Below are 13,204 nucleotides of genomic sequence, written 5' to 3'. Positions count from 1 at the left end.
TCTGAAGGCTCAGACAGGTTTCACTATGATCAGTGGTGAATCTTCAACGATTTTTTATGTGCTGAAATGTGTTAGATTTTACCCCATTTTAACAGAAATCTCTTGCTCGTAGAGTTTCGGAGAATGGGGAGCAAATTTCAATGTTCACAGTACTCTTTTTTCTGTACGTGAGGGTTATAGACCATCTTACAACCTAATAACAACATATAACGTCCTTCATGTTATAATTCTTGCAAGGGTAATCATCAAGCAGCCAGGTCCGCAGGTCCTGAGTTTGCCTGCCTCTAGTATTAACCATATATATGGATTAGAGCACCATGCTTCAAATATTGATGCCATCATTTTTTTTCTCGGGTTTAACTCATAGTATCCCGGTGAAATTACGAGACTAGACCAAATGGTAGTGGGAATTGATGCCATCATTTGCTGCTGATAGGTAGATTATGTCATTGTGACCAAGGTGGAGGGATGGGCCGCTTGGGTAATATAATCGAACACTGCACCGTGTTTTCGTTTTACTTTATCAAGAGAAACTATCGCATCCTTTCCTCTTGTTCATCTTCATCTTCGATTCTCCCCCCCCCCCCCCCCCCCCCCCCCCTCTCTCCCTCTCTCCCTGGTGGTAAGCATCAATCGTTTCTCTGCAACTTTTGATTCTCTGCTCCCTGTCGCATTAAAATTACTAGAGAGCGGTCTCTGCTCCTTGTTCATGTTCTCTATGTTCTTATACAAGATCAAGAAATTACTTACGAGTATAGCACTTTAAGCCTAAGGTACTCCAGGAACCTCATTCAGAAAAGAAATTGTGCCGCAAAACGTATTCCAAATTCCACCAGATTTCAGCCGAATTCCCTTGTAGATTTAGCTGCTCATATCGTATCATTACATCAATCAGCATACATAATAACAATGTGAATCTACGCGGCCAAAATCCATGTTTCCCTATGCCTACTAACTTGATGGCTTACAAGGCCAAATACCATTACAACTTTCAGACCTTAATTGGGTTTCTGTTCAACAGAAAACACATGAACCAGAGGGCTTTGTAGAACAGGCGAATACTTGACTCCAGTTGAAGACTAAGAGTTATTTGTCTGCACTGAATTTGTTTCTGATGACCCAACTATATCTTCAAAAGCGTCCATTGCAATGGCCATGTCATCGTCAATATCTGCCTGCTCAACTTCTACCATCACTTCATCCCTGTCACCTACCACAGGTTCCACCCCATTTTGCACCGAGTCAGAGTGAAGTTTAGGTTCTTCACTTGCTTTTTCTGGTTCATCTGTCTTTTGCAACACTGATTGTGGATACGGATCCATTGAGATGGTGAGCATAGATGTCACCAATAGGTTCTACAGGAAACATAAATGCAAGTTGTAATGCTATGAAATAACATAGAAAATACACAATCCAATAAAATCAAACTAATTAATGTACTTCTGCAATGACACACCCCTTAACTTTGTCCCCTTAATTTTACACAGAAATAACAATTGCCCCCTCAACTGATGGGTGTTTTACCCTTTGCACTGTCCATTAAACATTAACCTTAGAAGCCTAAACTTGAAAAGAAAATGATAAAGCGGAGTAAGATAGACTGAAGTTTTCGGCTAATATACCTTTTCTAGAGCTAGAGCAAGCTTTGAGAGATTCGGGTAGATGCTGCGTGCATCCAATAGGATCTGCATGACAAAATTTCAAAACAAAAATTATATCTGGTTATCAAATAAGCAAAAGGCATGCACTTATTATAGCAGTCTGCAAACAATTCAAAGAGTACGCGCAAAAAATGGAAATACCACAGGTTTTCCAGTAAAAAGTAGTAGGGAACCATCAAATGGGTGCAGAGAGATGAAAGGAGTGACAGGGATAGCAGTTGCAGAAAGTAGCTAATGTAGACAATCTAACACAACCATCAAATTGCTCGAGGTCAAGAATGAAACAAAGAACACAATAATGATGAAATTATCACATAAATACTTGGTATAAAGGATGAAGTGATCACCTCACAAAGCCTCTGAAGGGTAAATGGAGGACCTTCGGTAAAACCATGAAGAGCTGCAACATAGAAACATACTATAAGCAATCCCCATAAAGGCAAAAGTATCTGGAATTTCTATAGAACTATAAATCCATAACAACAATAACTAAATTGGCTAATAAAAAGGAATATTTGAACTAAATTAAAAGAAATGCAGGTTTATGTCTAACACTGAATGATCCTTCCAGTCATCCAGTGTTTAGAAAGCCCAGATTTGATTATCAGTCAACCCAAAAACCCCAATCCTTAATTTGCGATTACCATCCAACCCATTTTCATACAAACCCAGTAGAGTAATACTCTGCGGTTTAAGGATCACACGGCTCTCAAGGAATAACAAAAGGAAGCAACCAATAGAAGGACATCAAATAATAAAGTGCATTTCATATATAATCAGGACAAATGAGAATACCTTCATCCAACCTCTTTACCAGTTCTGGGAAGGTTTCTCCTAAAGTAGTATTTTGCTGCTCACTAGTCTTTTCTGCCTCAGGATACTCTGACAGAACCTTCATAAATAAGGCAATCAGGAAGATATTTCATGATATGGGAGCTAGAGACAAGAAATATAATCAGGCATTGTGCGTGAATACATGCAACAACCATAAATACTTGAAGACCAATGTACCTGCTTCATCTGAAAGGATAGCATGCCCTTTAATTTGTCCCAATCATGCCTGTACAATGTTCATAACAACGATTATTAACAACAAAGCAAGAACAAATGGTTCCGTTTCCATGCATCTTAGGTAGAGTAACTAGACACACGCATTCACCTAGAACAATGGGTAACGTAAGTACAACAAATGAAAAGGAGGCAAAATGGCAAATATTAAAATTGAATTAGCAACTTACCAATATCTCCCAGTGGATGCAATAACTTCTAGAATTTCTCTAACTTCATCTCCAGAAACCTCGTGCTTGGACTCCTTGGATCTGCACTCTCATGTGCAACAGGACTTTTTTATAATATGAAAATCAAAGATAAAAAATATGAGAACATATTTCTAGAGCGTAATGGTGTGAAAGGGTGATAATCCTTCTAGTGTCTCAAATATATGGAAAAGAAAAGGTAACATTTCCTAAACAATGATAATTCCGTGTATATATTATATATAGTATCGACCTATCTGCACCAACCTGAGGTTATTTTCGAACTCCAAAACTCGGTGATAAAAAATTACCTAAGTTGCAAAAGCGCATACCCGTGATTGAAAGCCTCAGGAACCACAGCATCATCATGTTGCTGCTCAGCCTCACTGGTCGAATTCACCGACGACGGCTGAGCAATCTCATCTGATGGTTGTATCTCCATTTCACAGCGCTACACCAATTTCTGAGACAAAGGAAATGAAATCAGTAAAAACCTAGATCGAAGTCATTACAGATTCTAATTCCAGTAGCATCCACTACTTCATATACCCGCTTCAAACTCATTTGAATCACTAATGTCAAGTTAAACCAAACAGAATCAGAAATCTGCGTTGCCAATCGGCTTAATTACAGAGAAAATCACAAATGAAACCCTACAAAGCCGAAACGAGCTGCGAGATTGGTTTTGTGGTTGAAAGAGAGTAAGAAAGGAGGGTAATTTTGGCGGGTGAAAGTGGAAGCGAAGAAGAGAACTTACCGCGGGTTCTGAATCTGTAACCCTATTCAGAAACAAATCATTCTTTCCGGTGTTGAGAATTAAGAGAGGGAGGACAATATATACAGCGCGGTAGACTACCAGTCCAGAAAACGGGTTCAGCTCCGGGGCCCCGTAATACGTCTTCTTCAGTTTGACCCAAATACGAAATCGGCCCTACTCTTTTTTTTTTTTCTTTTTTTCGTGTTGTTTGGGGTTGAGCCACTGAGGTTTTTACTAATTACTGTCATGAGATTTAACTCAGAACCTCTCGACTATCTAGAGATTGATCCATAAGAACATCTCGAAAGTCGAGAAATTTATCCATAATAACATCTCGAAACTATATGGAGATGATGATAACGAAAGAACATGTAATGACTATTCAGACATTATTACTTTATTTGAGACTTCAGTTGGCTGAGGGACCCTGAGCCAATATGCTCGGGTTTACACAAAAAGAGGACACTCGTTAGTTGTTGTTACAAAAGAGGACACTTGTTAGTTGTTGTTGTTACCCAACGGAAGCCTCTAATTTTAGAATAACAAAGCAAAGCTGCGGAAGCAATGACTGAATGTGGCAAAGCTCATTCACTCTGGAAAACCATGTATTATAAGAAACGAAGTGAACAAACTAAAATACTGCCGGAAGGCAAATTGGCCTCTCTTGGTAGTCATCTAACAAAACAGATTCTGACCACAAACAATGTACAGATTCATAACCCTACAACCCATTCTAAATCAATCGAGGAAAAACGAAAAAGATATACATGGAATAAAGAACCATGAATGGGAAAGGTAGTAAATACTAGCTAAGAATCCCGATACTGTAGCAGTGTGTCCGGTCTACTCATCTTGGAAATAACTTAACTAGTGATATTCTTCACCTTGAAGGAAGTTCCGACGCTTGACCACTAGGAGAAGGATTTGATGAATTGGAAGGACCATTATCCTGAGAGGCTGTGCCACCCCACTTCAGCTCTGCATCAGATGGTTCGACCACATGCACTGACCCGTCAGTCATGCCAACTGCAATCTGGTTAGGCTCAGATGGATGAGCTGCCACAACCAGAGGATACGAGGGATTGCCACTGCTGCATATGTTAAATTTAACTTCAGTATAATAAGAGAAAGAGACAAAAGCAACAGGATTTATATTCATAACACTTTTCCACACACCTGAGAGAAAACGATGGTATATAAGCGGAAGGTGCTATTCGACATCGGAGTCTTAAGCTATCAGCATCAAAAACTCCCACAGCACCATCACAAAAAGTAGCATAAACCAACAAACCATCACATGAATATATTGCACACGAGATGGGAGCAGCGAGTGCATCTTTCGGAGACCACTGCCAACAAACAGGGGAAGAAAGAAAAGTCACATTACAGCAGAGATGTACAAAGTTTTTTTTTATTACAAAAGATAACAAATGAAATAAATTAAACCACATTGTTCAAAACTTCAAGAGTTTCTAGAAAGATAACTTTTTGACTGAGCTAGACCTAAGAGATTTTGTAAACCTTTTTACTACTGAGTAATGCTAGAGTGAGATTAAAATTAATGATGTGTCTGACCCAAAGTTTTCAGTGAAAAAAGGGAGACCCAAAGTACTATCTTCTATACGTACACGAAAGTTTATTTCCAGCAGTTTATGTCTAACTTCTAAATCTTCACCGCCAAACCAATATTATCAACTTACTATCAGCAACTCAATAATAAATAGTAAGTAGTGTCTGGTGAACAACTTACAGAGCGCAAACAATCGAGCTTGCTCTCATACACAGCAATTTGGCTTTCATGGGCAACCAACAAATGCGTCTGATCATTATGAAATTGAACTTTTGTTTCTCCAACCAATGGGGATTGCCGACCAGCTGGTGCTTGTATGAACCTTGTTTTCTTTTTCTCCCACCCATCAATGCTCCACACACATAACTACAACAAGCCATTTTGTTTTAATAAACAACCAAGTCATTTATAGAGTAGATGAAATTATCTGCAATTATAGTCTGGAATCATGTGAATTAATTTAATTGAAATTAAATTAAACATTTTTCATTAAAGGCCACGTCATCTCAATGGAAAAACATTTCGTTAATGTAAGAAACAAAACAGTTCCCACTATAAATTACTAGCCACTAACCTGAGCATCAGCTCCTGAAGAAATCAGTATATTAAGAGTCTGGGAAAATGCAAGGCCCGTTATCCGATTCTGGTGACCTTTCAGCTTGGTCTTTACCTGTAAATTCCATCTAACATTTAGTTCTCAAATAACCAGACAAAATTAACAAAGGCTCAAAGACAACAAGAATGTAGATATAGCCATGGGAGGATCTTTACCTCATCAACCCTGACATTATAAATTAAAATAGTAGAGTCTTCCATCCCAATAGCAATTATGTTATTATCTTGAGGGTGGAATGCCAGAAAAGTGGCAGCAGGAGGGGGAGATACAAATGTTGTCATGACCTGGAAAACAAACCCCAGGCTTATTTACTAAACAAGATTTGAGTGTATGAGATACCAAATATAATTTTTTGCAGATGGCATAAAAGAAGCACTAAAAGCATACCTTAAATGTCATCATGTTGAACAAAGAGACCTTCCCACCAGATGCAGACATTACGTAAGAGTCATTTTTGGATAAAGCAATGCATGCAGTAGATTCCTCAGCTGGTTTATTGTCATTTACATCATTAGCCATATGAATTCCATTCGGAGGCTGCCACAACTGAGGAACAACATATGCACTAGCCTGGAAGAAAATATCACATTGTAGGAATCCATAAGAAACGTAAACTAAATAACAGGTAGCAGTGAGGTTTAGGAAGGACAGGACAGAAGCCAGACCTTCCCTGATGGATTATTCCTGTCATTACGCGGCCATTTCCAAAGCTTGTGAACAGCATTGGAGGCAAGGGCTAATAGAGCCAAACCATTGTTGGTGTACATTAGTCTCACAACCTGCAACCAATAATAACCGTCAATGTGGTATTCCCGAATCAAGGATGCAAAGACCTTGTCCCTACAACATGTATGTATGCGTACACTAATTTGTACCAGTTTTACATGCAAAATCAGCAAAAGTTTGTCCTCTAAATGGACAAAACTATATATCTATATCTATATATCTATGATTCTCCCCACCTTTCCAGCTGATGTAGAGTCAGGCAATCTTAAAGCTTTCATTTGAGAAGGATCCGCAATATCAGAAATTTTCCAGCTCTTAATCTTGTCTATATCATCAGGGATCCGTGGTTTGACATCGACAAGCCTGCTGTTCTCCATATTACCCTGAGTGAAAACCAATATAAATGGTGAAAACTTAATATAAATGAACAAATATAGGCAGCAATAAAAATTAGATGCCACAAAAACTCACCAGATTACTGATGGAAACAGCTGGTTGGATTCTATCAGCACGTTCCATAGTTGGAGCAACAGCATTGGAAACATTCCCAATGGGGCCTAGTGCATTGACAGTCAATGGCTGCTAGAAGAAAAGTAACAAACAGTAAGCAAATAAAATTGCCTAACGGACAGAAATTTGAATCTGAAGCAATCATGTCAGTGTAGCATAAAGAATATGGAATGCAGCGTACTGATACTGATTGATAAATAAGTAATGAATAGGCCCAGCAAACACTTTAGATATGCAACGCTCAGGACGACATAGCAAAGACTACCTTAGCGTTGATGGGCTCAGAAGTGCCTCGGTTTTTCTCCATAGCTCTGCTCTCCAACATCCTTATCAAGCGCACACCGTCATTATTTGCTAAAATTTTTATACCACTGTCGGTCGTTGTTACAGCCAACAAGGACCCTTCTTTGTTGAATCTGAGTCTAGGACTAGCCTGCAAAAAATATGACAGACAAACTTAGTTCCGTGACTTAACCACTCTCCACATGAATGGTACTAGCCTAATTTAAAGGAGAGCATTTCTCACAGGCAACCCGCCATCTGCGTCAACAGCTGTCAGCAAATTGGTATTGTCCATATCCCAGAACTTTATTTGAAATTCATCACCAGCGGCTAGGAAGTGGTTTCTTGTTGTGTCAAACTGGACAACATCCAAAGAGCGTTTCCTAAACCCAGAATATGTCCGTTTGATGGCCCCTTCACTCTCATTCCACTCCACCAAATGAGATTCGCCTTCTTTACTCGTTCCGCATGAGAAGAGTCTACACATTCAATATGCATCTACTATAAGAAACATATATAAACACTGATGGCTTCCAAGACTATAAAAGAAATAATTGATAACATTGATGCAAAAGGGCCGAGATGGGAAAATTGCAGTAAACTTCCTCTGGTAAATTTGTATCACTAGAAAGGAAGGGACTTACTGACCAATAAAATTAAGTACGAAATAGCCTCCAAGTTATTTATTATTTAAAATGTCACGACTTGCAATCAACTATAGACAATGGAGTTACACATACAGCAAATACAAATATAGACACAACAACATCCTATGAGCCATCTGAACAAGCTTTACCTGGTTCCATCTGCACTATACGCCATCATGGTGCACCAAAGTCCAGGAGCATCATAGTCTACCCTTGACCCCAAACAATCGTAAAGCCAAGCTTTAATTTTCCCGTCGATCGCGGTTGAAAAAATGAACTGACACAAGGACAAGCGCACTGGTTATACATATACAATGATGATTTTCACAGCTTCATTTGTTATGTGAGTGAATGGCTGACTACAACTAATATGTATAACTCAATGCTAATGATGTACTTTTAAAAAAGACATACTTGTATATTTTCTTTGTAATGAGGGCACACTGAATATACAGGAGCTTCATGACCTTCAAATGTATATTGTCTGCGTCCTGCTACAGCATCCCATACCTGTCGCAGAGACTTTTACAATAAGGAACCCCAGACTTCTTCTGTGTACAAACCACATCTAGTCTTACAGTTAATACCTTAATCACTTTATCATCTCCACAAGTAACAATACACAATTGCTTGTTGGGATGAGCAAATGCAATGTCATTAACACCGCCAACGTGAGCATCAATCTAAAGGATGAGAGATTGTCAATGAACAGTACTTTTCCAGTTCCCTGGGAGAAAATTATCTAAATCACAAGCTTACCTCCAAATGTTGTCTCAATTCTCCAGTTGGATTGTAAGTATATATTTGAACAATGTGCTTAGAAAATGCAACACCTGCACAGTTTGGAAGGTAGGCTTAATTAATATAACACACAAATTATTTACCTCATCAGATCAGAAGTATACATACCAAGCATAAGTCCATCGGGACTCCAAACACAACGATTCACTGATATTGCAGCATCATTCACCAAAGCAGTCTGTCAAACATAAAACAGGATTGGTTAGTCACTTCTAGAGTCACATTATATGTTACCAGAGGTCAGGGTGAAGGTGTCACCTACCTTGATAACGGAAAACAAAATTCCATAAGACTTAAACTCTATATCCTTCCATAAACTGGACTCCGTTATGAATTTATGGAAGGTCCATAATGCACTACTGACCCAACTAAAAGAATCATCACTGATATGGAGTCAAACATATAGTACCTGCAGCGGCATTGACACAGCTTGTATATCCCAAACCTTGAAAGGTTTATGTACCAACCTTTCCCGGGACCCTAATTCCCAAAGACTGATGTCACCAACATTTGTCCCAACTATAAACAAATAGTTCAAGATTTAGAAAAGAGAAATAAAGGAAAAGAAAAAACACAGGAGATATTCGATGGACCAGAATAGCATCTTTAAGAACAAACCTAGAAGAATATTTTGTTGTTGTGGATGAAAGTCCATGCACGTTACATTTGATCCTTGGCTAAGGGTCCGAACAACAGCCTTGGGAAGGTCATCTTGTGAATACGCATTGGAACTGTGCATCACACCAGAAAAGGACACCTGCAAGAACATGATGAATATTTCTTCCTCAGTTTTGATCAGAAGTTCGCGGGGAATTTCAAATTTGTAGGAACAATACACATAACAAACATGACAACTGAGCTTGAAACATAAATTCTTCCTCTTCATACCTCTTCAGCTGGGCCAGTACGAATACGCTTAATTAAGTGCTCTGAGTCAGCAGATTGATAATCCATCCCTATAACACCTGTTGGTGTCCTTGGGTGCTTCAAGAAAGCAGCTGTACAAAGCAATCACATTGGTACAAAAAATCATCTTCAAGGCCTTGAAAAATAAAAAAGAGCTAAAAGTATTTAGTATTACAAATGAACATACTCACCTGCACTAGAAGGCTGCACTAGACCAGGAGGAGCTGCTGCAACAGCAGGGTGAGGCATAGATGGATTAGGGTTTGACATCCACCCAGCAATAGCACCGGGAGAGGGGGAGACAACAGGCTGAAATGGCTGCACAGAGATGAAGGGTTGATCTGAGTGTCATTAAAAATTCCTGCACTTTATGCGGATGAACAAATGCAACTTACACCATGGGCACCAATTGGAGGAAAAGCACCAGCCTTAGGAATTGGTCCAACAAGGGGACTGTTTGTGGGAGGAGGACGAGATCCATTAGCATTTGGAGTGCAAGAATGATCCATAAATAGTGTTTTAATATCAGGATTTGGACGGGGATTCTTGCAAAGCTGGTGCTGCCAATTGAGACTGAAAATCAAAGGGGAAATGAACTTAGAAAGAGTAACTCCTTTTGATAAAATTCTATATGAGAACAGCATAAGGCTTTTAGGAAGTCAGTCCACCAACTGTTTTAAGAAGAAACAGTGACAAATAATCAATCAATTCTCCTATTGATTAAGAGGTGAACTCGCTACAGGAGTTTTAGAAATCTTGTAGCATATCCAGAAGCTTGATTGTAAAAAGAGTTAAAACGCATTGACAACAAACTTGCACAAAATAAGTTCACAAGGAGATTCAGAATATACCTCTGATTTATCAGAGTCCTTAAACGTGAACTTTTGAAGGACGGAAAGGCAAGTTTATCACGAAATAATGGATTCGCTTCAATGAGCTTTTTAAGTTCTATAAGCATGATATTCCGAGCTGATTTTGTGTCACCGTACTTGGAAAGCTGCTCATTTAGCCTGATGACATGATACAATAGAAATGTGTGACGACAAATTATTAAGCATACTGAGCCATCTTGACAATGAAACAGCACACGGAAGAAAGCAATACCTGAAGTTGTCAAGAGTGAGCAACTGAGTAATTTCCTTGAAGAGTTCCTCATTAAAAGATGCAAAAACCTTAAGGTCCTTCACAAGAAGCTCAACAGCCTTTGCCCTATCCTGGCTAAAAGCAGAAAATAAAAATTAAACAAACGCATGAGAAGGCTGTATAGCAATGAGCCTACAATGCTACCTACACCAACTAACACAACTGAGGTTATTTCCTTACTCTGATGTTTTATCTACATTTCAAAACGAAAAGATAAAAGATAAAAATTAAAACCACCACAAACCGTTACTATTTTAAGTGACTTTCTCACATTCACACAGTTAATAAAGGGGTGAAACAGCTTGTTCGCATCAGTTTAACATATTTACTAATATCGAAAGCAACAAGTTGGAATGTCACCTGTCGAGAGCTTCTAAATACTTCTGCTTCCTGATCTCAAAGAAGATCTTCATCGAATACCGATTGTCTTCAACTTTAGTGAAGCCACCCAAATATCGCTCAACTTCGTCCCACTCTCCAGCCTGGACTTGATCCTCAAAATGCTTCATATTGAAGAAAAAGCCAGACTCTTGCTCAAGCCTGTAAGTTCAGAAGATGCTCATTACATACAAGGACATATAATCCAAAGAGAGACTACAATATTTACAGTGTTTCTTTTCGGAAACACAGACAACAAGTGAATAGAACATCATTGTAAACAGAAACTTACTTATGAACTGTTTCCTTGAACTTCTCCTCGTCCAAGAACTGTAAAATCAAGAACACCAGTTCCCTACTCAAGGAAGACATTGCCCCAGGTAATCCTAACCGCTCCAGTGCAAAAATTGGTGATCAAATCAACTTCAATTTTTTGGGGGGGTTTTACCCGAACTCCTTTTCGGATCCAAAAAGGTCAACAATGAAACAAAAAATTGAAGCCACAGAACCTATTTCTTCCTTCACCTTTCCCACAATTGTGCTATTCTTTGCATCAAATCATTCATCATCAACTAACTTTTCACAAAATCACCAATTTCTCAGAGAACCCAAAATCGTCTAACCTCCAGCTCACTACTAAGTAAATGCCTTTCACCCATCATATAAATCTCCAGAAAAAAAGAAAAAAAAAACAAACCCCACCAAAGTGAAAAGCTCGAATACCCAAAACAAAACAACAAAGCAAACCTCTTGTTCAAGCAAACCTACTTCAAATAAGCTCAACAATTTCAGCTTCAACCATAAAGATCCAACCTTTAGCTCAATCTCACCAACCAAAAGCCAGAGCCCACCAAAAGTTTCGACCTTGATTTCAAAAAACGAGTTGGGTAATCGAGATTCAGAGCCTTACAGAGAGAGAGTTCACCTGAGAGCAGCAAAGTGAAACATTTCTATTCTTCTTCTTCTGGGTTTTAGGGTTTCCTTTATCTGAAGCTCTCTGCTTTCCTCTCTCTCTCTCTCTCTGCTGAAGTGCTAATACTATGAAGTATGAAACATACAACAAGAACAACAACCCTCCCCTCTTAACTTTCTCTCTCTCTAAAAATGTTTACTTTGTATCTGTCTCTTTCTCCCTTCTCTATCTTTATATACTTTTTTCTCTCTCTAGGACAGAGACAAAGCTTGTGCTGTTTTCTGCTTTTTGCTTGGGGCACTCTCTCTCTCTTTCTCTCTCAGTCTCTTTCAATTTCTGGTTCAGATTTTTAATTTTCATTTCCATTTTTGTAATGCTTGTAAACCCTCCCTGCATTTTTAATTCTCTTTCTCTAACTCTCTGCATTGGACTTTAGTGACTATATAATACAACACATCACACTCTACCTAGTCCTGATGAAACTGTACAGAGAAAACCCTAGACCGCTGATAATGATTCCCTACACCACACCCTCCAATGATTCCCTGAGCTCGTGTCGCTATTGGTCCGATGGGTTTATGGGTTGTACGTCATAGTCATACATTTGGTGACACTAGTGCGTCTCCACTCTAAATGGTAACCATACACGTGGAAGTCGATGGAGTTTACTTTGTTTTACTTGCAAAAGAGAAAGCATAATAGAAAGAAGTGTGAGAGAGACTCGTGTGCGTTAAATAGTCTCATCAAGTCGGCAGTCGTCCTTTATCTGTTTTTTTCTCCCTCTCACTTCATTTTCAAAGTACACACCCCTACCAAACAAAACTTCGTTTTCAACCACGTTACCGGAATACTTCATTTTCAAGATAAATGGATTGAAGGTTTGCAACCAGTAAATTCATCGCTCTGGGATTACCATGTATTTGAATTGAAATGCTTTATTTATTTATTAGATTCATGGTGTTTAGGTAAACCACCACATTACGGCCACAAACACTAAATAGATCACAACAGGTAAACTTATCGCCCTAAGGATGCCAT

General features: G+C 38.9%; 2 protein-coding genes across 4 annotated transcripts; both read right to left on the bottom strand.

Annotated features, from left to right (window-relative positions):
* Positions 1-818: 818 nt before the first annotated feature.
* On the bottom strand, positions 819-3,804 carry LOC126802625 (uncharacterized). Of its 2 annotated transcripts, none has more exons than XM_050530273.1 (8): positions 3,675-3,804; positions 3,250-3,380; positions 2,900-2,980; positions 2,673-2,721; positions 2,457-2,553; positions 2,009-2,061; positions 1,623-1,685; positions 819-1,355 (listed from the first exon to the last, which is right to left on the bottom strand). In XM_050530273.1, exons 2-8 carry the CDS (start codon positions 3,357-3,359, stop codon positions 1,080-1,082), a joined length of 729 nt encoding a protein of 242 aa, XP_050386230.1. In that variant the 5' UTR covers positions 3,360-3,380; positions 3,675-3,804; the 3' UTR covers positions 819-1,079. The 2 variants fall into 2 exon arrangements, with proteins under 2 accessions (XP_050386230.1, XP_050386231.1); XM_050530274.1 differs by lacking the exon at positions 3,675-3,804 and adding an exon at positions 3,467-3,563.
* A 457-nt stretch (positions 3,805-4,261) lies between these two features.
* Positions 4,262-12,291, bottom strand: LOC126804096 (protein TOPLESS-RELATED PROTEIN 2-like). 2 transcript variants are annotated; one of them, XM_050531868.1, is made up of 25 exons: positions 11,546-12,291; positions 11,236-11,415; positions 10,837-10,950; positions 10,584-10,742; positions 10,128-10,305; positions 9,924-10,050; positions 9,715-9,824; positions 9,445-9,583; positions 9,236-9,345; positions 8,935-9,004; positions 8,785-8,858; positions 8,613-8,708; positions 8,440-8,535; positions 8,175-8,302; positions 7,623-7,857; positions 7,362-7,529; positions 7,058-7,168; positions 6,823-6,969; positions 6,526-6,639; positions 6,248-6,430; positions 6,016-6,144; positions 5,819-5,914; positions 5,425-5,610; positions 4,851-5,023; positions 4,262-4,765 (listed from the first exon to the last, which is right to left on the bottom strand). In XM_050531868.1, the coding sequence occupies exons 1-25, from the start codon at positions 11,623-11,625 to the stop codon at positions 4,555-4,557; spliced, it is 3,414 nt and encodes a 1,137-aa protein (XP_050387825.1). In that variant the 5' UTR covers positions 11,626-12,291; the 3' UTR covers positions 4,262-4,554. The 2 variants fall into 2 exon arrangements, with proteins under 2 accessions (XP_050387825.1, XP_050387826.1); XM_050531869.1 differs by having other exon boundaries at positions 7,058-7,165.
* Positions 12,292-13,204: the final 913 nt, after the last annotated feature.

The sequence above is a fragment of the Argentina anserina genome, chromosome 7 (genome assembly GCF_933775445.1).
Source record: "Argentina anserina chromosome 7, drPotAnse1.1, whole genome shotgun sequence".
In the NCBI taxonomy this organism is placed as follows: domain Eukaryota; kingdom Viridiplantae; phylum Streptophyta; class Magnoliopsida; order Rosales; family Rosaceae; genus Argentina; species Argentina anserina.
The sequence above is the reverse complement of the archived record's forward strand: the minus strand, read 5'-3'. Positions and strand labels throughout refer to the sequence as shown.